The following is a 26,045-nucleotide window of genomic DNA, read 5'->3' as shown; positions in this document are numbered from 1 at the left end:
TTTAAGCAGTTGGCCCTGCGTCTCTTCATCAGGTTATTGAAGGGTTTATTTTCAGTCAGAGGCCTTGAACTGAGACCATACTGACATTTAGCAATGTCATGAGCAAATGCACATGAAATACCATCCAGTGTCAGCTGATATTAGGGATCATGTATGTGAAACATTACATACTAAAAGAGAATAAAAATAATATAAGCTTGAGAAGGACACCATTGCACGCTAGAAAATATATAACACCGTAAAAAAATATATAAGTGAAGTAATAAAAAAACATGTAGTAATATTGCTGAAGGTTTGAGACGCAGTGCCACGTTAAATGATGCTGGAGTTGAACAGTCTGACAGTCTGCCTCTGGAGTGAAGGACCGGTGGTAGCGCTCCTCAGTGGATGCAGCAGTCTGTCGCTGAAGGAGCTGCTTAAGGCCCCTGTGGTTCATCTGTCGTTCTTTCTCCACCTGTTTTCCTGCTGTTAATTCTTCTGTTTTTTCCTTCTTATTTTCCTTAATTTCCCCTGCTCCCTCCGCCTCTTCTTTCTTGGCCTCTCTTATACCGTTACGACACCCATGAATGATTCAAGGCATCATCCCAAGTCCTGGATCGATACCTTAATGAACCTGGACCAGCACTTTGGGTGAAGCATGCAAATGAAACACACCACAAAGCCTTGGTGGATGTCATCAGCGGAGAGCACATAGTGTGTTCCTGCATGTTTACCCAGAGACCAGAGGATGTTCATTATTATGAGCTTAGCAGAAAGGGTGCAGCTGTCTGCCTGCCGGATTAGCCGAGCCCTCCATATGAAGCAGCCGTACTTGAACAGTCATGAGAACAAACTGGAGCTCAACGCGGGGGAACTAAAGGAGAAGCATCCATCTCGCTATTGAGGGAGTAGACTGTCCCCAAGACCGCCATCAAACTCAAATTAGCATTCAAGTTAAATTGGAAAATTCATCAAGAGGTACAGAAGTGTGTGTTCTCGTGGCGTGGGCGCAGGAGAACGGTCGAGCAAGACGAGAGTTCTCCCTCACCCACCTCGAGTCGCGGGGCCCCGCTCTCCATGCGGTGAAGCATTACCCCGCCTGGAGGGCCACGGTTGGCAGCTGGATTGTGCCCCACCAACGCACGAGGCAAATTTGATTACTGCTGTCAAATAAAACCAAACAGAGTCATCTGCGAGCAGGCGCGACGAAACTCAAGAGGAAGTCCGTCCAGATGTCTGAAGGGTAATTTCTGTCGCTCCTTAAGACACAGCGAAGGGGGGGCGTTGTGAGTAATGAGGGTTTGGCTGGGGGGCCCCTCAGAACACAGGAGCAGGCAGATAATTGGAGTGAATTACAACAGAAGGGAGGAATTCAAGGTAGAGCGGCAGCTGGTGCGAAGATAGAGGCTGGCAAGGACGAACTTTAATCCCCTTCGAGTAGAAAGAGTGGAGCAAAGATGTAAATCAGCGTGTCCTAAACGAGGAACACGCATTTACCCCCGAACGCTGATGGTAATTATAGCAGACTTAAACTCCTTTTCTTCATGTGGAGCAAAGCAGGAGAAATATCTTTCTCTGTACTCTTGTTTTAAGATAATAACTCATAATGTTCAAGTTTTAAGAACATATATATTTGACTTCTGTGGTTTTTATTGAAAAAAAAAAACTGTTTTTGTTTTACTAGATTTAGGGTCAGATAGTGTTTTGTGGTAACCTTTTTCTGAACTTAAATAATAATAGAATTCATCGTTTGTCTTTGTCGTCCCGAATGAATCCGTTTGATGAAGGTTTGGTCAGGTTTTTGATCAGGAATTCTGCTAAATTCATGTAAAATGTCAAATTAAAACAGCAACTCAACTTCCAACCGAACCAACCAAACCACCAATCATTAATAAAAGGCTTCACGAGTGACTTGAGTTTTCTGCAGCTCTTAAAGGAATGCATCATCGAGTTGTGGTAGCAAATAAACAACGTCGTCTCATTATTTAATTAGGTGAGTCCTGCTCCACCTGCTGAGCTGCCTTACCGGAACAAAGCACTGTAAAGTTACACGGTGTCGCAGCTGGGGTGCAAAGTGTAGCAGGACAGATCAGCATGTTTTAAACTGCTTGCACAGGATTTTAGTGGGCTTCTTTGGCATCCTACGAGCACAATGCAGCAAAAGGCAAAACACCTTTAGTGATTTATGTAAATGATGCCGGCTGTGAGGACGTGGCCTGTGTCTGAATAGAGAGCGTAATCAGGTTATGGTCAAGAAATAAAGCAGAAATCAATTTTGAAAAGTGAAAAATGTCTTGACAGCTTTGTGTTTTTCCTCCAAAACATGTTCAGTTGTGAATTCACCAGTTATTCATTTAATTAGTAGTTAGAAACAGTTGGCAGATGAGTTTAGGTGTGTTTTCCTTCACGTCCAGAGAGCCCTCGCCCGGTGGGGCCTCCGGCTCTCAGTGTGGGGCCTGTTCTCACTGTCAGACGTCCTGGTTGAGGTCTTTGGCCCCTGACAGGGCCCGGCTCAGGTCGCCTCCCTCAACACTGTGTGTTCTGTACTGAGGCTTAATGGGCCTCTAAGTGGGGAGACGGGCAGCAGATGGTGTGGGGCCAAAACCACACAGCTGGATCATTACAAACACACAACACTCAATCACACATCTGGCTAATACTGAAAATGACTTTACGCGTTTGTGTTTGTGCCTCTTTCAGTTTCACAGAATCTGGTTCTTCTTCTCCTTTTTGCTAATTATCTACTAAAGGCCTTAATCGCTTTAATTTCCTGTCAGTACTTTATCAGAATACGTTATTGATCTGCAAGGGGAAATTGAATAAGTTGCAGTTGCTCCCATTGTAGAACAGTAACACAATACAAAAGAGAAATAAGACAAATCTAAGAGAATACGTAAAAATGTGTACACTATAAAACAATAAATATTAACCTTAAATCATAAGCAATATGAATATTCATGAAAAGAGGAAATTAACGGCAGACTGTGAGAAGGCAGAAAATTATAAGTCATGTTTGTGTTGAACCTTCAAACCGGTTTTGGTCTCCACAAACACAAAGAAAAATACCTGAGGCTGCGAGACGTCGCACTTTGTTCACCGGCTAGTTGCGAACTTTCAGCTGTGCAATGTGAGACAACGCAGCCGGAGAACCGAAGCAGTACGATCAGAGAGACGAACGTCTCTGCGCTGACTCACACAGCTGGTTCAACAGCAGATGCCTTTTCACATTACACTGAGTTATCACAGTTAACAGCATAATTATCCCCTAACATCAGATGTGTGGAACAGGTTGCTTCACCCACATCAAACTATTTCCGACTAACAAACTTAATTGTGGCTAACAAATGAGTTACATTTACACACATGCAGAGTTATTGCTGTATGAAATGAATGTAGAATCAGTTCTTGGTTCTTTCATGTGTTTGCCCACTGCACTATACTGAAAAATGCATGAGAGCGGTTGACTTCAGAGGAAATTAAGAAAGGAGGCATTTCCGTGGCCTAAATGCCATTTGACTCGTCTCATTAATGCAGTTTTGAGCTGTGCCGTGTCTCCGTCATGCCGCTGGACTCCGAAGCACCACAGCTACAGGACTCCCCGCTGCTGGGAGGAAATGTACAACGATACGGTCGGGTCAGAGCGTTTCTGCATGCAAGATAAAAAGCAGGGAAACTGAAACCTGACTGACACTCACAGAAAGAGGACGGACACGGATGAATGGATGATGATGGACAGGTGGATGTTGGCGTTGCATCAGTGGTTGAGAATGTCAGTCTTTCTTAGAATTAAAAATCAGGGATGGTAAAAAATGTAGAAAACTGAATGAATGTGTTCATTCAGAATGGATACAGAGTGCACAGGATTTCATTCTCATCCTGACAATCATCACACTCTCAACCTCAGATGAACACAAAAGTCGATTTGAAGTTTTTTGGTTGTAGTTCTGTACTTCTTCTTCAGAGGTTACTTAATGATTGGGAGCCAAAATGATAATCATAATATAAAAACATTTATTTCCCACAATGCAACTCAATCTCAGTTCAGTTAGAGATCCAGGCATACTATGCTATGCATTTCTGTAGCTTAATTAATGATTACATTTAAAAACAAAATTGATTGTTAACATTAGGCTAATTAACGCGACCGGTGGGTTTTGCAGCCACGTGGAGGAACCAAGTTTCACTTCCTGGTTAATTAAACTGGTTAATTAAGGCTGAAGAATTACCCTCAGATCTACAAATCCATGAAGAATTGATCACAGATGATCATTGTCTTCTCATATCTTCCTCTGCCTCTGTGGCTCAGTGAAGGCTGCCAGTCTTATTATCTGTAGACTGAAGTTTGGAGATGAATCATCTCTATTATCCAAACAACACATCTATGCTTTCTCTCAGAATTGTTTTATCATTTGAAAGAAATGGCCAAGACAGAAATTAGAGGACCATCTGCCATTAAACTCCTCAGTCAAAAACAGAAATTTTAAGTGAGGCTGATAAAAAATAGGGATGCAGGAAGTACATACTGTTCATATTTTAGCCAATGTGTTTGTTAGAATTTGATGTATATTTGGATACTAAAGAGGTTTTGTTTGGTATAAACTTGCATGTTTAGCTGAATAATATCCGGACATTTGGTGCCCAATATTATGATGCAAGAACAAGACATTAACAAGCTGACTGAACATGTTGTTCATATCTGCTGGTTTGGATCATCCACAGTCCAATAACCCTTCCTGTTTATTCTTCAGTGCAGTACAACATGTACACATTGAATTTAGTGGCCTGTTTCAGCCATTTTTTCCTGATTGTGGTCCTTCAAGTGAGAACACTTTGTGGCATAATTTGTGCCTCAGAGCTCCTGATTCGAGGAGAGCTTCTGTCTTCTGTTAATGTATTCTGATGTGATTGGATGATAAGTCTCTCTGGAAAGACATTTGATCTCTCCGCCTCTCTTTCGCTTCCTTTCCTGCGTTTCTGATGAATTCACGAGAAGTCTCCGTCCGTTATTCACCTTCAGCAGAGATGCAGAGTGTCAGTCTGCGTTTGCTAGTTTCTCTGTTTGTTTGTGTGTTTTTCAGCAGAATATCTCAGACACCCATCAGCAGATTTGTTTCATTCATTGAGGAGTTTTTCGAAGGAAAAGGGTGTCGGTCTGTGTGTTAGACAGATTGTTGAGCCCTCTGAGACAAAGTTGTGGTTTCTCATTATAAATAAACTTGATTTGGTAGAAACCCGTTTAAATGAAACAGAAACTGTGGCACATCTGGTGATGAAGGTGAGCCAGACTCAGCTAAAATAAAAACAACATTAAAGTTCTTTATCATTAAGACGACTAATCTAGAGGACTTGACTGAGCGCTCTCTCGGTTTGTGTGTGGTCTGTCTTTACACAGTCTGCTAATTAGTTCCAGTCCATCTGTGTGAAGTGTGTTTGTTCCTGGTCACATGCAGCACGATGCTTCAGGTCACCGAGTGCAGCGACATTCTCAACACGTGTCGGTGTCATCATACAGAAAAACCTCACAGTGCTTTCTATTTAACACAATTCTGTGTGTGTGTGTGTGCAATTTGAGTTTCATACCTCTGGGATGTTTTTGTAAGGTGGAGATATTTTTCCCTGTTTAAGAGCCAAGACTTGGTTTTGCGGCTGCAACGATAATTTTCATTATTGATTATAAAATTGACATCTTAAAATGTGTTGGTTTGCCTGACATTTAGTCAGTTATTTAAATGTATTTCCTGTTTGCTAACTAATTAATAGACAAATCATTTCAGCTCTGTGCATTTGGGTTAAAGTTAGGATTAGCTAATTTATGAGCTAATACAGTTCAGCAGTACAGTTTGAGTGTGTTTGTGTGAGAGACAAACCTCACTGGTCAGTTACAGCCTGGCGTGACGCCATCCGCTCCCTCTGGTTACACCATTAGTCCGGGTCGTGTTGGTGCTGGAGCCCCCGGACAGACCGGCAGCGTGTTTCCCATGTGGACGTGCATTAGCAGCTGAAAGGTCGAGTGTGAAGTTTGTCTCTTCAGAGTGAACATGGCAGAGCAGTCACGCTATGCACACGAGAACTTTACTGTTTAATAACGGTGTTAGACTTCATTAATCCTAACTGTCACTGTTAATTTTTAGATTCTAATTATCATGTACTTGTAGTTTTTTTAACATAAAGACTGAACTTTCATCTTGCTTTAGCTCAACCACGTATCCCCAAATCTACATTTTGAGCAGATCTGCCTGGTAATAAGAGCAGGACACCAGCGTGTACTAGAACTAAAGCGATTACAACCCAGTGTATCATCCAATAGAAAGCATTTTCTTAGGTTATCCAGCCCCCCCTCCCTGGGTCACTGCAAATAACCCAGAAATAAATCTCTGCTGTATTTTGCTGCTTCGTCTCCTGTGCCTACGTCTTTCTAAACCAATTACACGTCAAAAAATAAAAATTTGATGTTGCTTTAAATAAGTTAACTGTTTTTTTTTTCTGTGCTGTAGTTAATAAATAGAGTGGTCGTCATACAGAAGTGATGCACAAGTCTTGAAAAACAACTAATGTCTTGAGATTTGTAGTGGAGAAGAATGAGCTGGTGAGACGTTACAGTGCAGAAACTGTTTTTGCTGTTTGCTGTAAAGAGTATTTTTATTGAATTTATCAGTCAGTCGCTAGCTTTGATTGAAAAACTAACTGGTGTGTTGTGACCTTTTGGTTCTTTTGGGAAGTCAAAGGCTGACGTGCAGGTTTAATGTATTAAAGCTGATTATGAATTTGCTGATTCAGGTATTTCCTTTTAAAACGTTTGTAATCAATCAAACATCAACACAAATTGTCACAGTAAATTATTTTCTTTGTGGAAATTTACACCACAGTTGCAGTAAATGCTTAAATACTTCCAGATACTTGTATTATAAGTGTGTATGCAGCACATTATAAGCACTTTGAACACAGTTACAGTACATAGGCACTATAGTGTGTAAATAAATAAATAGTGTTTAAATTCTCTGAAGAAAGCCTAAAGCACAGGTCAGACTTAATTTAACATGCTGCCACTTTAAGGAGTTAAAGTGGGTCCAGAAAATGTGGTCTTCATTTTAACAAGCATAAAAGGCTAAACAGAACATTCTGTACCACCTAAATATGATGCTGCTTCATAGATATAGTATTCGTACAGCACCCCAGTGGTTTCACAGCTATTGTGCAGTATAATGCACAAATATGGAGTTCCTTACTTCTTTTTTCTGGTGCTCAGTTTATTGCCTCCAGGGGGCCACTGGGCTGACAGCACACAGCAGCTTAGTTTGGAAGATTAGCCCCACCTTCACTGGAAACCTTTGGCTGAACCTCAGGAGACCTGAACCAGCTCTGCCACACAGTTTAACAAACACAGTCGAGACCTCCACCCCCATGATGCTCCGCTCAGTCAGTCTGGAGTTGTCTGCTGGTCTTCGTGTGTCTGTCTCTGTTATTTGAGCTCACTCGTTGGCTCACTTTTTAGCTGCAGTTCTTCCTGTGACACATCTGTGATCGCCTGTCATTCACATTATTTCTGTTTTTTCTCACTTTGTGTATTTGAGTCACATCTTTCCTCTCTGTCAGCTCCTCCCGGGAGAGACTGCTGTACGAGGACAGCAGGAACCATTGATTGGACTGCTTCGTCTTTTTGGCAGAGCAGGAATATTAGCTGCAGTGGTGTGTTCAGGTGCTGCATCCTCTTGGGATTAAATGACGTCCATGCTTTGTGTTGCAGAAGTATCTATTGAAGTTTATGCTAATCTGCTAGCCGCGGCCCGTCCTGTGTCGTTACACCACTTTTTACCTCAAGTCACAAACTCTCATATCTGTTTTTATAATATACATATAATTTTCTAATGTAATAAAATAAACCCACAAGCCTTTACATCCATTGAAAGTTTAAAAGTACAAAAGCTTCTATCTATATATTGTACTCGTGCCGTTGTATTGTGCACACAGGGAGTGAAGCAGATGAGTTCAGCTCGAGCTCTTTGCAACCAAAAACCTGAATAATGGTGTTGATGTATGAGACGGGTGAGCAGCTGTTGATGGAAAAGATGTGGCGCCACCTTGAAACACGGTCCTCTTAATCATCTCAGTGCCATTTAGCTGCCTCTCAGAGCTTTCAAGATGATGGATCATATTCATGCAGAATTCAGGTTCCTCGAGAAAAAGCATGTTAGAAAATGCATTTTTTAGAACCCTGAAGGTGTCAAATAAATCAGCTGGTTAGTGAAATTAGATCTTTGGTCAAACTGACATCAAATATGGTCTTAGAACAGCATCAGAACCAATAAAAACGAAGAAGAAACAGATTAAATGCATCAAATATTCACTCAAACTCTTACTCCCGTTATATGCAAGTCAACTTTTCTGACTTCATCAGGGTCGTTACCAAAGGCCAAAAGAATAAATAGTTTACATAAAATAAACTTTTTAATGATTCTTTTTAAAAAGCCAGACAGATCAGGTAGAGCTGACTGGGGTTAATGCAGGTCCAGGATCACATCAACACAGCAACACGCCGCCACGCCTCCGTTCAGACACCTTTCCAAAACTGAGGGGCAGCCGGCAGCGTAGCATTAAATATTTTATGAGACTCAGTCAGGAATGTTCTGTCATTCTTAAAGGCTGCAGGGAGACGCCGAGCAAACAGCTCCATTAGAACCAACAGTCGTTTAACTTCATTGATGTAAACAAAACCACTTCCTCATATCGTCAGTGCTGAGTTTACATGTCATGGCTGCATGCTGGTTCAGGACTGCATCGTTCCACTGTTGTGATGCACTTTTGATACCTTGCTGAGTCTCCCATTCACGTTGCCATGAATAAACCTCTTAACAGAATATTTCTGTCCACTTGTGATGTCCCGCCCACAGCGTGCACAGCCTGCCAGCTTTAAACCAACGCGGCTTTTCTGGCTCCTCTGCCTTTGCTTGTTGCCATGGCTTCTGTGGATAGCGGGATGTACCTGTAATGCTGGGAAAGTCCAAACTTTCAGATGTTTTCATGCTGCAGCAGCCTGGCATCTTAACAGTGTGTCTGTTCCTGGAGCTTACCTGGGCTTTTCTTTCTCCGCTGCTATGTTTTCACGCATGAACCCGAAATCAGTTTTCCTAAATCACCAGATGAAGAAACTGTCAGTGCATGTGAATGCAGGTTTTCGCTGTATCACCTTTGCCTCCTCCTGACTCTTTGTGCTCAGTATTTCTTCCTTTTCTGTGATTACCTTTCTTTTTCTTTCACTTTGCTCCATCAGCTTCATTTTCCGTGTACTCCTCCTTTCCTCCCCTGTGTGAGTGGATGAGAGCTGACAGACTCCAGTAAACCCTCTCAGCGGCCTCGCCCATTAGCTCTGTCATGTGTTCAACTCGCCTCACCTCCCCGACTGTGTCTATTATAGAACAGAGTCGGCAGGCCCGCCGCGAACTCAAGACGGTGCCAAGCAGATCTCAGACTGGTGGCCAGTCAGTCTCATGATGATATAATAATCTGTTCTGGGTTAAAGAACGCTCGGTTACACTAGTGCCATGACCTGCATTGTACATGTGTACGAAGGATGTGGGGAAATCTGCAGCAGTATGTACTTATGTGGCCACGTGAGCTCATGTTTTGCTCCAATTTCTTTCATAGGTAGCCGAAGAAAAAAATGTCCTCCCCTGCAGGAAATTGTGAGGCAAAAGAACAGCTCACATGGCGACATAAGTGCATACCAGTGCAATATACTGCAAGTCATGGCACCTGCAGAGCACATCTCATTTGAAGGTGACAGTCCTGTCCAGTTAAGATCATAGTTGCATGATATTAAATGAAAATGCAGTTACACGATCCAGAAATGGTGCTGTTCTTCAGTTTGAGCCATTCCATGCTGTTGAATTATGCTAGATTTGTATTTTAGAAAAAAGCGAATTCTCTTTTTGTGCTACAATGACATGGATAGAATAATTCATTTTATTTTAAACTCTGTGCATTTAGCAGAGAGGCTGGTTTGATATATTAGCTTGGCACAGCAAGCCTCCCCTAACAGGGGACAAACACCTCTGTTTCTTCGCAGGCTTGCTAGCCACTGATAAACCACCTGGTTTGTTAAGACTTGGAGGGCGTGTGAATCCAGACCTGTATGCTAACATTAAGATAGCTGTTGATGGACAATAAATTCCTCCAGGCTGGCTGCTGGAAACTCAGACTGTTCTTCATGTGTTTAATGCAGACGTGATGTGGAGGATCTGAAGCTGTTGGAAGGTAGCTTTGCATGGAGCTGGGTTCAGTAACTGCGGTCATGCAATGAGTAATGTAACATGCACTTCTGCTGATGAGTACTTAGAAAAGTCATGTAGCTATTGTCTTGGTGAGAAGCTGGTTGCAGTTTTAAAGTAACTTGCACAACACTGCTGCTAATATACGCAACCTGCCGACAAATGACTGAATTTCAATAAAGGGTCTTCATTCCTATTTAGTACGTTAAGTTAAAAAAATAAATCTAAACTGAACTTGAGGCTCTCACATTCTCATGTCCAGGTATTAAACGCAAAAATTTCATTTCCTTGCACTCAAGATAGATTTAATATACGCTGCCATAGATTTATTGGGATTTTCTATGTAATCCAAGGTCCAACTTTTCCAAATACATACATATGAGAGCTTTACCGTTATAGATAAAAGAATGTAAGCAGGCTTAGTGCAAGTGTGTGTGTGTGGATGCTTCTACCCACATACATACAAACATGCATGTTTGGTGGAATGGGCGGATTTGCATGTGTTTGTGTGAATATATGTGAGTTGACGTCAACCAGCTCAGACCTGGGCTCTTATGCATTCGTGTGACACTTGATTCAAGGCCGGCTTCTTTATTCTCAGCATACGGTTTGTGTATGTGAGAATAAATCTTCCTGGCAGGCACATATATAGCCTTGTGCATGAAGATTACTCATCGGGACACTTTCATATGTCATTGGGAACGGATCAGGTCTATACAGCTGACCTTTCACCTCTCATCTCCAGCAACCTCTGGGTCTCATCTGTTCATATTATCAAGACGAACAATGGAAACGTGGCTTTTCTAACATTGTTCCAAGACTCACTTGGGACTGAGTGTTGTGCTGGTAATTTTTAGCCCTATTGTCTTTGTTTTTCTGGTGCTCATTACTGTTGGCAAGAGATAAGGTCACCTGATGTCACTGGTGACCATAAATGACCTAATTATAGATAAGACACGAAATGGAGGCCATAGTGGTAAAATTTTTCATTATTTCTGCTTTAATCTTCATCCTTAATCCCTAATCCTCATCATTTTTGCTCATTTTCTAGAATGTGTCGTTTTCTCAAGGTCAGATGACGGGACTCCGTAATTACTGATATACAATAACAATGTGTAATAGAAATGTGACACACACCAAGGGTTATAATGTGGTGCTGATGACTGGTAGTAGACTCGAGAGTAAGAAAAAAGGTGTAGTTAATTAATTAATTGAATTGAATTAACCTCTTGTCTCTAAAATATATTGGAACTGAGAAGATAAGTTGGATGTTTTACTCTCTAGGTGTGGACAACTATTGGATCAACCTGTCACCTCATGGACTTCCACATGTGACAGGAGACATAGTGGTCGTTGTGATCTTGTGTGAAGTGATTTGATTGGCTGAAGCTCCTGTCCCTGTGTGTTTAAAGTTCTTATTCGCTGAAGGCCTCTTGGTGTTGTTTCTCTCCCTGATGGTTGAACATCTTATCACCGTCAGAGGTGTTGCTATGGCGTGACCTACAGGACGTACCAGGTCCTGTGTCCGACTGTGACTGTTGATCTTGACGAAAGCCTGAGGGTCAAAAAAGTGAGACAGGAAGTCGTTAGCATGAGGAAAAAGTGTGACATCTTCTGGGAAAACTGGGGTCTTATTCAAATACTACACATTTATATACTCACAACAGTAGAATGCAGTAAGCGTGAAATCTGTTGCAGAACACACAGTGTTGGTCAATTGGCAGCAGACTTCAAATGTCAAAGAAAATTGTTGCATTTGCATAATTTTGATTTGTCTTAATACGTTTATGTTAATGTAATCTACCGAACCTGTGGACTGCATGAATTGTTTTATATTTGTAATTAAAAGTTCAGCCTATAATAACAGAAATGATTATGTTAATTTATTAATTGTGATCTTCTGTCTGCAGGGACTCTCTGCATTTATGGTTACATGAATGTCAGCGCTGCAGGCCAGATGCCGGTGATGGAGGAGCTTGTCAGTGAGAGGTGAGTTTTAATCAACTTTAATGTAGAATAATCACCGTGTTTGTGATTGAACACTCCCTGACAGTGGGCACGTTGCTTCATGCGTTTGTCAAATTACATACAGTAACTTTGGCTTATTTGCTTCCGGCTCATAGAGGCATCACAGACATACGAAGGTACCCAATAAACCTCATTCTAATCAATATGCAATCACCCATGTGTTTAACACTTGTTCATGTGGCCACTGGGAAACTCTGGGGACTAAAGAAAAGAGGCTTAAGGGAAATCTCAATTAGTCTGTCACTATACATGCACTAATTCACAATCACATCTGTGTTAATGGCTCCAATAACATGTAGACTGCAACAGCTGAACTCCATTTTGTCCTTAATCAGCCTCTGTAGCTGCAGTGTTACTGGTGTCCAGTTGATGCTGAAGACATCTGCCCTTAGTTGGAGTTTGGCTGTTATGCTTTTACTTCAAATACACACTTTTCAACCTTTCCCTCCATTGTCGGACAGCTGGTGGATTTACGTTTCTCCATGTTATTCGCCAACACTGATTTGGGACAACCCCAAAAAATGTGGGTATGGTTGTGAATCTTTCCACATTGTCATTCAAACTTCCTGCTCGTTCATCGTGGCATGTCTGTTACCGTATTTTGCTGCTTGATATGATTTCTAATTCCCATGTCTGTGTCGTTTCCATAGAGTTCTGTCTTTAGTTTCTACGAGGCGGGCCCTGCATGTAAACAAAAGACCGTCAAGGTTTAGTTTATGAAAGCTCAAAAATGTGAATTTAAAATAAAAACAGCATTGTTGGTTGCTGGTACTCACTTTATGTAGTTGTCCTTTAGTTCGTCTTCTCATAAGTATTACTTCTCTCAGTACGTTATTGATTTTGTCAATGGCGTTTTTTTGGTAAGATTAAGGCAGCATAGAGTGACTGCCTGGATTTTTCCTACTGGTCTCTTGTATTTGAATGCATTATGTTTGCGTCTTTACGTCTGGTTCACCTCATAGACCTTCATTATTAAGGGTGCCAAAGGGTATTTCTGGTATTCTCTGATGGTAGAACGCTCAGACTTTATGGATGATGGTTCTACACACATTAAAGGAAAAAGCGTAAGATGTCTCAGTAAGATTGTTTTCCACCATGAGCTTCTAGACCCGCTGCAGTGCTCACTGATATTAATTTAATTTGGTGTTTCGATGGTGGTGGAATGCCGTCTATCACGTCCTCCATCATCTCCTATAGATGCTCAGTGGATCTGGCGTCACTTTCATACTCATCAAACCTTTCAGTGAGCCCTTGAGACCTGTGTGAAAGAGGCTACAAACAACCCCCCCCCCCCAAAAAAAAAATAATGAGAAACTGCATTTTCTGGCATCATGTAATAAACCAGCCTCAAAGTTCTGCACATAGAAAAATGAATTGACTGCCCTCGTGTCTTCTTCAACAGCATTTTCTTCTTCAGACGTTTGGTTCAGCTGAGGAAACAATAGACAGTGTGGGATTTCTCTGTAGTTTTCTTTCCCTCAGGCTTGTTGCTGATTAAAACGGGGACCCTGCTGAAACTGTTCGGTGTTTTTTTCATTGCTTTGGAATGTAAAGTCATTTTATAGCTCTCTCTGCTTGGCTAATGTCCTTTAGCCTGAAGGTGAGCGAGAGGCTAGAAGTTTTCTTAAATCGTCACTCTGATGGCACAGTCGGACCACTTTCTTTTGACTGCTTGGACCCACAGACTGAAAAGAAGAGAAAAAGTTGCAATGTTTAACCAGAGACAGAGGGACAGACAGACTGAACACAGGTTCTATGTCTCTGTTGAAATTATACACCAATTATCTTCTCAACATTGACAAAAATCTCTGTATTGTGGATATTTGCTCTTCTGTCAGAGGCTAGTTTAATGTCAAAAACTTGCTCTTTGTTTATTTGGATCACCTTTTGTTGTTACCTTGGCAACAACAAGCCTCTTTCTAAGGAAACTGTGAGAGATGGAAGAGCTGGAGAGCACAAACATCCCCAACACATCACTCCTATCGTCTGTGCTGTGTTTTAAATGGCTGCAAACACCTCATTAGATTTTCACATTTGGTTTCTGTTGTGTCAATTCAATCAGTATTCTCAATGAGCTTGTTCTTATGGGACATTTGCGTTTATTTGTACGTAATGAAACCTGTTATTGTTCGCAGAGCAGTAACTTGTGCACCATGTGGATTTAGCCACAATAATTTCTTGCATCAAAGGAAATTAAACCATAATCGACAACCTTGACTGAACCAAATTTAACCTTAACAGCAAAACACAGAAGAAGCCTGTTGCCTAATGTTCTGTTAGGAAAAACAAGTCAGCGCGTGTCTGCTTTTTGTGCCGTCACCATAGAAGAAGAAGAGGCTGAAATGCTAAAACTGTGCTGATCAAGCAATCAGGCAATACTGTTCGTTACAACATATTAGCATTAGTGGTATTGTAGTTATGCACAGGACTAGTATTTAACCGCTTTACTCTGATTGATGCAAATTGTGCCATAAAAGTCACAACTTCTGTCACATTTGGCTGGAACTACTTCTTCAGGTGATAATGATGTTCAGAAATTCATCGAAAAAATTACATTCCTTTCCACTCAGCATCTTGCCTCATATTCATTCAGCCTCCAGCAGCAGCAGAGAAACCCAACAGCTCCAGCCAGCGAGTACGATCTACGATGTGGTCTCACGGCGGCCCACGCAGCGCCCTACATACATACATCCTCATGTCATATGTGTTAAGTAGTGTGGTAACGTATGTGTTTGTATGTCATTTTTATTGGCTGATGACAGCTCAAGATGAGGTGGTGGGCAAATTATACACCAACACAGATGCAGGTATAACATCCATAACCATTTTTAATGCCAAATTAGCATAATTAGCATCATTATCTCATATGGCTTATGGTTAAGCTTAAATCCACTGTCTCTTAATTAATGGAGACACTACATGCCGTTGCTGCTGACTTACCAGGAAGCAGAAACCTATATTTATCATATTACACATGTTGGACTGCATGCTCTGTCAGTATGTAATCACATTACTGTCTTATCTGTCATTTACCATACATGCAGTGTATGTAGTATATATGCAGGAGTTTGTCCTCTGGCATGGATTATTCCCCCGGTTACACCTTTTAACAACAGTTCCTGCTCTGAATGTGGCTCACATTCGGTAGACTTCCCTGTGAGGGATTTTTAAATTTTACATGAGCTACAGTAGCACCTCTGAAATGATAACCCACTTCCTCCCACTTGGCAGGTTTACTGATAGAACCGCAGGCTGCTCATGAACATAATGTAATTGGAGCTGTATCTTTATAATCATTGGCAAATAGAGCAAAACTGTCAAAGTACAAGTGCAGGCAAAAACAGCCAAAGAGCTGATTAGACACAGAGGAAACATACACAAGCAGTATCCTCCTCGATATCAGGTAGCCACAGATTGCAAGCATTGCAACGTTAAACGCCTTCCAGTAAAGAATGTTTTTAATTTTTTATGTTTAATCCGACAATGCGTAACCCAGTTCTTCCCATCTCTAAGCATTTTTGATTGGTGGAGACCATTTAGCAACGCTTTCTCTTAGCTCGTCGCGAGGGAGAGCGCATACATTTTTCATGTCACACAGATTTTATGTAATATTGTTCTGTGGGAATGTGCAGATGGTTTGGAGTCAGATCTCATGGGCTCTTATTTCATCAAAATCACATCCGTTTAATTGCCAGCTTTAGCTGCCAAGTTCATGACACCATACAGCACAACAGATGTAGTCACAGAGCCCCCTTTTCACATCGATCAAGAATCAGTCCATCCAGGTATGTTACATAACCTTCCAGTGGATCCTCCATATAATGAATATAAAAAATGCATCTCACAATTACAGCATGTACTGTTGTGTGTGCAGTGCTGCAGCTTTACACTCCTTTACACTCCATTACACTCCATTAGGCCACATTTACAGTATGTAAATGTGGCCTAATGCAGATGTGGCAGAAACCGTCTCTCTCTCCATCACGCTGCGCCGCTGAATCGAAACAAAAGTGATGGCTGCTGCACTTGCTCTATCTCAAATTGATCTCTCTTCAGTTTGACCGTATTTTCAGTTTTATTTAGTCTATCTTACAGTGCAGGTTTGAGTTATAATAAGAGAAGTTTGGAGGTCTGCCAAAGACGCACAGTTAGACATACAAAGACAATCCTGCTTTCAGTTTCATGCTCAGATGTCGTAATAAAAAAACACAATCATCGTGCACATTTTGCATCCTGCATTTAAATCTAACTTTAGGATTTCTACCTTAAATAGTTGTTCAACTTGAGCATTGTGTGGCAAATGGTGCCTCTGTCCCCTGGCTGTCTTTCTGGTTGCATTAATGGTGGGACAAGCAGCAACAGTCTGGCCTAAAGGTTAGAGGAGTGGGCTTGTGATTGAAGGTCACCTGTTCAGTCCCCCGGCAGGATGAATCTGGTTGCCCAAAGGGAAAATTATCAACACTGTGGTCCCTTTAGCAGGCAAACGGCAGCTGCTCCAGTGGAGCTGCTCAGTGTTCAGCAGATGACACAGTGGTTGTACTGAGCAGCTTCCAGGTGTGAATGTTTGTAACTGTGCAAATATGATCAGGGTGTTCCTGCAACGAAGATGCTTCCTCTCAGTGAAACTGGTCTGAATAAACAAGAACACTGCACAGGAACCAACAGTAAAAGTCATTATGGCGAGCATGAATTTCCCTTGAGGAAGACCCTGAAACTCTGCCAGCTAACACTGTGTGAAGGAAGAATGTCCCTGCAAATATTCATGGACTGTCACAGCTGTAGTTATCTTTAACTAACACCTAATATTTTGCATGTCGAACACATCCAGCTAAGCAATAACTCATGTCAGCGACCTTTATGCAACCATTGCGATCATCCCGGAACAGGCCTACGTGTTGGAGCCATATGTCAATACGATGCAGTCGGTCAGACTGAGAGCGATCAGATAGCGGCGAGCTTCTCTCTCCTCTCCTTGAATCAGCGTTCCCCCTCGCTCTGCTGCCTCCCCTCCCTCTCCTCACCACCCCCGGTGTCCCGTGACAGATCCTGTTTTCTGGATGATTGCTTTCAACAGGAGAGTTTGGCCTCAGACAGCATGAAACCAAACAGACAGGTGGAAAGAGCAGGTCGCCTCTGCTCGCTTGTGTTGTTACAGTACATTTGTCAATTGTTTGCTCATTCATTCTCTTGTTTGCTTATTCATTCAGTTCAATCGGCTGTGTGTTTATTTTTGGCCATCTATGTAATCCATTCACGGATGTAGCATAGAGATGGCTAAGGGGCGTAAATTATGTCCTCCAGGTGACGATATTGATGCAAACAATAACTAGTGGGGAAATAATCCCACATATAACTGTAATCTAAGAAAACTCATTCACCATATAAAGTTGAATAATGCTGCAGTCACTGTGAGTGAATGCTGCATTACAACACTGCCTATTCATGGAAGACAAATGAAATATGTCAGTAAACATACGTTCAAATATCAACATTTTTTTGACTTAATTAACGACATTTCCTCATTAAATTAGTACAACCCTGATTCCAAAGAAAAAACTTACAAAAACAGAATCAATTATTTGCAAACCTGACAACAGTTTTCTGAAGGTGTTCCTGAGCTCATGTATTAATCTCCTTTATCCAATCACGTGTTCACAAAGTGTTGAACCTCGCTCCATCCTCGCTGTGAACCACTGAGCCTTTCAATCATGATGCTTTCACCTGTTACCAATCAACCTGTTTACCTGTGGAATGATCCAAACAGGTGTTTTTGGAGCATTCCACATCTTTCCCAGTCTTTTGTTGCTCCCGTCCCAACTTGTTTGAAACATGTTGCTGCATCAGATTCAGAATAAGCAGATATTTACAAAAATCAATGAAGCTGCTGAGGTCAAACATAAATATATTTTCTTTGTGCTGTTTTCAGTTGAATTTATGTCAGAAAGGATCAGCAAAGTATCACATTGTGGTTTATTTACATTTTACACAGCGTCCGAACCCTTTTGAATCACTCACTATAGATCGGTGGGGACAACACGAAACTGCTGCTGGCTCCGATGCATTAATGAAGAGTCAGTGTGCCATCAGCCCTCATACCTTTGCCCTTGAAGCTGATTCATATCAGCGTATTCTGAAGTGTTTGTTTCGTGTTGGCAATAAAAAATCCTGCTTCAAATTCAAGTGATTGGTCAGAAAACGCAGTGCAAACGCAGGAAGTAGCGTGTGTAAACCTTATCCAAGTGTTTTTTTAACAGCGTGCATGCAGGATGTGGCAGGGTTGACCCTCGGTGCCCCCGCATCTTTCCCTAATATTCATCCTCCATCACTTCAAACCACCTGTAGATCATTTTGACACCTCGATTGTTCACTGCAGCGTTGGCAGCAGCTCACAGCACAATCTGAGCCCATTCTACTTTTTTCTATCCCTCCATTCAAGCCCTACTTATGCCGTTTGGTGGCTGCGTTGCAGAGTGCAGACTTGGCAGCCAACACAGTACACCATCTTTTTCAAATCACAGACTGAATAATTCATTCAGCAACTGCTTACGTAATCTCAATAAGAAATCCTCCATTCATACAGAAAAAAAAGCACTTGCTGATGCATGAAGCTGAGCACGCACACGCCAACCGAGGCGCCGACAAAGAAGGAAGCCGAGGCTTCCATTCAGCTCGGGAACGATTGTATCTGAAAGGAAACGCGCTAAAGATGCCGTCAAAATCTCCGGTGATGAAGCTGACATTGGCCAAGCCTCTGAATGTGTTATCCTCCCAGATGGACCATGGAGTCAGCAGGAGGTGGAGAGCGCGTGTGTGTGTTGAATGGCTTGAGTGCTCCATTATACAGTGTTTCTAACCTGTTTCCATTCATGCCTGACAAGGTGATTTATCCCACCTGTCACTGACAGCACTTCCAGGCATGTGTCGGCTCAGCCTCCAGTGCCTCCTCCTGCTCTTTGATCCCCTCCTCTCAGAAAGCGACACACGTCCTGCAGCATCCCCAGTCAGCCTGCTTTTCACACGTCTCGTCGCAGCGCTTGCACAAACATCCTGCATGGGTGTGGCAGCTCTGAGGAAGACACTGGGTCCTCGTTGTTGGGAGGAAATTTGGGGGAACGACTAAAAAGAAGCCTCTAAGCTTTCTTTCAGGCTGACAGGAGAATTATCCTACAACTACGCAGTTTCTCCTCAGCATTACGGAGCATTTTGGTGCCTCTCAGCTCAATGGTTTGGTTTTGTGGCCCCATAATGCAAAGTTTTTTGAGATGTGGTTGTTATGACGATTAGTGCTCCTATAGTTGGCGACTAGCTGGTGAAGAAAGTGGAGCGTAGCCAAGTACGACAAGAGCTGCTGGAGCTAAAATGAGGATGAATATTAGGTTAACATTTTCCAATTGGTCAGAAATATGAGCACAAATAAATGCTTATAAATTAAAAAATCTGTCTGCTGTTTCAAATCGTTTCATTCAGTTCAGATCGTAGATTCAGCGTCACTGACGACGACGTTTCCGACCTTTTTTTTCCCAAAGCTTAATAATCACGCTGCATTCAAAAGCACTTCAGCACACCAGTAAGTGAACGCACCGTTGATCACAGTGCTGTGATGTTTGCTTTCTGCTATAAGTTCAGTAGCTTCAGTCTGATGCTGGTTTCCATACAGAATTAGACGTGTGCAAGAAGATTAATAGCTTGTTTTTTTTAGGTCCGATTTGCAAGAGGGTCGTCAAATCATGATCATTTATGTGGCTTTTGTTGTCTTTCATTCAGCTTTTTACCAGGCGGTAGCACACGGCTGAGCTCATAATGGATCTGTCAATCAGTCAGCGGAGCTCCACTGCTACATGCTGCTGATTCTCTCAGCGACATTAGTGACTCTGTTCAGTTTGGTTTGAAGGTTTGGTTAAAGCTTCACTTCGCTATTTCACCTTTAGAGGCTTGTTGCGGCAATTTGCTAAAAATCTTGAAACTTAAATGAACATAAAGCGAGCAGAAGAATCATCCGTCAGATTTCCTAAAATCATAGACCATGTCAGAAAAGTGTGGCCTGGTGGCCTCAGTGCTCCTCAGATCTCAGCTGTGGCACCAAGCTTGTGAATATGGGAATATGTTAAACAACATGTAGCAAGTGCGCTAATGCTTTCTGCATAAGAGGAGATGGTTGGCCAGCCGTGGTTGAGGTTCACACAGGTTAACATTATTCTTCTTTAGCTGGACTGTATTGAGCTAAAGAAATGGAGTTGAGGGATAAATGGGGAACATATTGTACTATTTGATGATATCACCCTGGAGAAAATTCTTCTTTTTGCCAGATGTAAAGGGAAACAAAGGCAGCAGTAGATCTTTACTTAGCAGCCTTCTTTACTTTATCCTGCAGTTTGCTGACAGAGAAGTTCTGGTTTCGGTATCAAACATGCTGCGAAAACACTGTAAGGAAATTCACATTTTCAGTAGCAGACCTCATTGCTCATCTCTGTCCTCAGCACAGTTGTGTTCTGCACAGGTAACCGTTTCACATTTACTCTCTGTATCAAATGTGAAGGGTTGTGCAGAATATTTTAATCTTCGTTTCCCTGCTTTCATCCCTCACCAAGCTCAAGACTCTTATACCATTTATCACTTGAAAATGCTGAATGTCCATTCTGCGGCGCTGGCACAGGCTAAAGCAGGATGAATGGAGGAAGAGGGACCTCTTCAAAAGCTCCCATCCTAAAAAGTCCCTCCTGCTTCGGGTGCAGAGAAGGGCTGAACCTGAGTCGTGTTGTTTTAACACACAGACGAGAACAAACTGAAATAAAACTCGAAAGAGACGCTGGAAGAGTGTGTCTCTGCCAGCTTCTCCATTAAAACAACTATGTCATATTTCATGTTGAAGTGCAGAACAATTAGCTAATTTGTGCTGACAAGTGGCTCAGAGCTGAAGTCTGCCCAGTGTTTTCACACAGAGTTGTTCTCTTTGATGCACACATGCAAAAGACTGCTGCAGAGAGCGCTCATGATCTTATTGACACACACACACACACAGACTTCCACAGTCAATAAATCTTCTTTTCTGTCTTTGATGCGTGCACACAGAGGGCAGCCATGCAGCACCAGTGAGGAGTGCATTTTAATGATGTGGAGGAAAACTCTGCTGTTTGCTTTGGGTTCCTGTTTTGTGGTTTTAGTCGTCACCACCTCCACACCGCTGATTAAAGCCGCAGCAGCTGCTTCTCTGTGTGGAAGGGATTAGACCAGGAGTGAGAATTTACAGCCGCAGGATACACGCAGGATATGCAAAACTAAATATGTGAAGGAATATCCTCCACAGATTTAGTTGTACTCTCGTTACAGATTGTGTGCATTGGACGGCGCTTTAAAATGAAAACTTTAGTCTTATTTTGCAAAGATAATGACAGAATTAATTAGAAAATATATAACACTGATGGCAAAAACCCATACAACCAAACAAAAACTCTGACAAATAAACAATGAGACCAACATGAAATTGAATCAGTGAAGAAATAAAAAGCAAGCCGGTTAATTATGAAAACATATTTGTTTAGAATAAGACTTGTCAAAATTAATGCCATAAAAAAATGAGGGGATCAGTCGGTCAGTCGATCAAAGGCTCTAACCTTTGATTGATTGAAAAAATGAGCCACACACTAATCAATAATAACAGTAATGTTTAATTGCAGCCTTAGTTTTCAGAAAAACAGATAAACAAGCTTCAAATGCACTAATTAATAAATAAGAACATAAAATCCTTTTCTAGGCTCTGGGTTTTACAGATATAAAGCCTTTATGAAATACAACATCATAATATAATACCATAATAATACAATGAGCAATAATTTATCTTGTTTACAGGCCTGTTTGCTGCGTCCCTGCAGCAGCTCTATCAACAGGGACAACGCTGTCTGACGGGACATGGATGTGTTGCAGACTGTGTTCTCCTCTGTTTGGTGTTACTGTAACAGAAAGCTCAGCTCAGGAAGCCTCCTCCTCCTGTTTAACGCTGTAAACCAGTTCAACAGATTTCCTTCAAATCCACGGCGGTAACAGTTGCAGCAGAGACGCCCAAGAGGCTTACAGTGGAAAGGTTTGTTTGCAGAAATGTTCCAGCCCACTGAGCACAGAGTGTCCACATAAGCTGTGGATATTTGCTAAATCTGGCGTTGTGGCAGTAATTTAGCTGAAAATGATTGACAGGTTGACTGCAACATGAACCTGAGCACTGTTGCATTTATTCTTCATCAAGTCTGGTTTGGATTGACCCTAGTTTGTTCATCACTTTGGACAGAAGATTCAAATAATTAAATCCAGTGTATTCACTTCAGCCAGGACATCTTTCCGTCTTCTTGTCCTTTAAACACAATACCAAATGTATTCAGTGACCTTTTATCTATTAAAACTAATCTGTTCAACATCTTTTAAGTGACATTTTGCTTAATGTTTTCAAAAATTAACCCCTTCCCATTCAAATTAAACTAGATCGTCTATCCGAGCCGTACCAAAGTAAGTGGGAGTTTGAACACACTGAAGTAGAAGAATATCTTTTTGCAGACAGATGCCTCAGACTCTATCTGGGCCTTATTAGCTGTGTTAAGTTTTCTCCAAAAAAGCCTATTGACTGTATTTATCTAAATAAACTATATTATATCTTGGGGGTCTATACTTATATTTATCTTTATATTGAGGCCATTTACTATATTTATAATTTCAGACCCTGTGTAATATCCCTGTTTGCACTGATTCCTTGATTTACCTGTAAATTACCCGCTGAAGCAGCACATGCTCATTTCCAGAATGTCATTGTGTATAAGAAGCCGCACTCGGTTCAATCTTTATACGAAGGAATGGAACGAGGTGCTTCCTGCACAAGCAGACTCTCGCTGGCCGTTGTCAGCTGCAGACATGACCTGGAAGATCCCAATGGGTCAAGAGAGGTTGAAAGTTCAGTGTGCAGCAGCCATTTTGAAACTAAGAAACACACACATGAAATGATGGAACAGCTTTCTGTGGATTGTTGAAGTGTTTTGGAGTAAATATTTTACTGGTGTGGATCATCTGGACCTTTGTTGATGTAACCAGGGCGCTGTTCTTGGAGTGTTATCGATCGCTGGATTACTATGAGACTTCATCGCTGAGTTGCCTCAGTTTTATAATGTAAGTTTTTTTTTTTTATATATAGTTGGTGTTGTGATTGCATCTTGAAATAATTTCCATCAATCGATTGACAAGAATCTCAGCTTTCCCACGATGTTTGGCGTGAGTACAAACTTAGATAGTGGAGAACTGAACACTCTGACGGGCCTCAGGTCTTATGATTATATGATTTATTGATGTTAAAATAACAAACACAGCTCCTTTTAACCGGCGTTCTTCCCTCCGTCCTCATCTAGCCCCCATGAATCAACCTGACTTACAAGGTGAAACTTCTTACCCTGCACAGTGTTTCTGTTGTGTGTGTGTGTGTTGGGTAAAGCTAGCCTCGTGCTTCTTCTCTTTTCTGAACCTCTGAGGAACAAAGAAAATGAGCATGCTGATTTCTTTCCCAATGACGTGTTCAGTCCTGCTGTGAAAACCCAAATCTTATCTATAACATGCAGAGAGAACAGAAAGACACTAAAATCGGATGTGCAGAAAGGTAATGAGCGCTGCGGTAAAGATAAAAAAGTGGCAAACAGCCGCTCAGAAAATGTCCCGCTGGTATCTGTAAGCTGTCAGGACAGAAATCTGCTTCAGGTGTCAGTTCATGTCACCGTTACTTCTCTACATGTTCCTGCAGCGGCATCATTAAGTCGAGTCCCTCCACATTCTCTGTGATTGTCATCCAAACACCTGCCATCTCTCTGCAGCTTTCACTGTATTCTTTATACACTCGTGCATATTCTCTTTGAGATATTGAAGAACTTGACCTCTGCTTCCTGAAGTCATTGAGGAACTGGAGCTTGTGCAGCTATGTTTTTTTTTTATTATTCAAAGTTAGTGTAATGCATATACGCTGGACTTGTGTTTTTTTGACTGTGAGTTGAATTAAACCCGCTGCTTATTCATCACTGTTTGAGAGCAGAGGCTTTTGGACAAAACATTGAGATTACAATGGAAAAATTATAGAGATTGAGCATCACTGATCTGTCTTTTTACATTGATTTGAGCCCCTTTTCACACACTCATGTATTGATTTTTACTGAAAATGTGTGCAGGATGTACTTGAATAGGAAACTCCCCAATTCTTATTCCAGCATGGAAAAACAGGTTTACACAGCCCACCAAAAAAAGCAGTGTAGCCTGCATCAAGACGTAGATTAGACCAGATCAATCACCAGATGCATTATCACTGACATACAGTGTCCACAGGTGTGTTATGGGTGACATCCTCTCAACATTAAACAGGGTGTGTTAGCATCATTTTTCTCAAACTACTGAACCGTGCAACAATTTTGACTTTTGACTTTTGTTCACTGACAGAAGTTTGGAGTTCTGGATCTACAGAGCTGGTTGGACCTCGGCGTCGCGGTGTGTGCGGCTGAAAACCAGCCAGCACTGAGGACAAATTCAAACTTTCTGATTTGGAGTGATTCCAAAACACTGTTTGAAAAGTCCCTTGTTTATAGCAAAGGTCTCAGGATGCCACGCAGTAATTTGTGTTGGAGGCTTATTTTCACGCCCTTTGCCTGAAAGCACTTTGCAACAGTACGTGTCAGTTTTTTTAAGTGACGAATCTGGAAGGCAAATTCGGTCTTTTCTGTCGTCCAAATAGCAGCCGGGTTATTGACCTGAAATGAAGGCTCACTTTCCAAATCTATTTAGCATTTCCTGCAGGGAGGCACAGTAAGCAGGCTGGCCGTCCTTCAACTGGAGGACCATCTTATTACAATCTGCTAAAGTGTCCTTGGGTAAGACGCTGAGGTCTGAAGCCTCGCGTGTGCTGCTCCGGTTCTCGTCTTACAAAAGCACAGACGTGAGCTGCTAAAGCACAGACATTAGTTTGCAAGAGTTTTGTTTTTGCATTTACATGGAGCGGATGGGTTTCCTGCATCGGTAGCATCACACAAGGTTTCAGTGTTATATTCATCGTTGGAAAACAGAAGCAAATGTGGAATATTTCAGCCAAGACAGCTAAAGGTTGTTGCTCACAGCCCCGGTTGACACGCTCAGGAGCTCAATTGCAGACACAAATCACAGGAACAAAGGAGGTTGAGCAGAGAGACTAGTTTTAATAAGCAAAAAATAAACAGATTCTCAAGGCTAACAAAAGGTGCAAGGATCTTCACAAAGCAATCAAAAGACACGAGGATCTTAACAAGGCAAACAAAATTTTAGGCAAAAAACAAATTTTTCCAAAGTTCTCTTTACAGTAAGACAGAACACAGGCAGGTTCACAGGACACAGCATACAAGACAATCCAGCACAGGACAAAGGGAGGCACGGACTATATATACACATGGTAACAAGGAACAGGTGGAAACAATTAGGGCGGGGTAGACAATCAGACAGGCGGGTAGTACACGAGGAAGTCAAGGGTCTGAAACGAGAGGAGAGTTAGGGTTTCACAATAAAACAGGAAGTGCAAGACAAGACATGACACAAGTGAACAAAACACATTAACAGACATGAGGAGACATGACACCTGTTGTCTGATATGTTTCACTGACGTAGTCCAGATGAGCAGCATGTGACAGCTCTGGCCCCTGTTTGAGACACGGATGTCATCAGAGCGGCTTCTTATCATGTCGAAGGAAGCAGGTTTACTGAATGACGTGTTTCAAAAACCCAGAAGTGCCTCAAACC

General features: G+C 41.9%; 1 protein-coding gene across 1 annotated transcript in view; it reads left to right on the top strand.

Annotated features, from left to right (window-relative positions):
• The window catches only part of htr4 (5-hydroxytryptamine receptor 4), a 163,817-nt gene that overhangs the window by 31,865 nt on the left and 105,907 nt on the right, over positions 1 to 26,045 (top strand). The window contains exon 2 of the mRNA XM_041944232.1: positions 12,155 to 12,233. Within this exon, the coding sequence (XP_041800166.1) occupies positions 12,178 to 12,233 (56 nt within the window). The 5' untranslated portion in view covers positions 12,155 to 12,177. The remainder of the gene's footprint in view (positions 1 to 12,154; positions 12,234 to 26,045) is intronic.

The sequence above is a fragment of the Chelmon rostratus genome, chromosome 9 (genome assembly GCF_017976325.1).
Source record: "Chelmon rostratus isolate fCheRos1 chromosome 9, fCheRos1.pri, whole genome shotgun sequence".
Classification (NCBI taxonomy): domain Eukaryota; kingdom Metazoa; phylum Chordata; class Actinopteri; order Chaetodontiformes; family Chaetodontidae; genus Chelmon; species Chelmon rostratus.
Note: the sequence above shows the minus strand (reverse complement) of the source record. Positions and strands in the feature narration are given on the sequence as shown.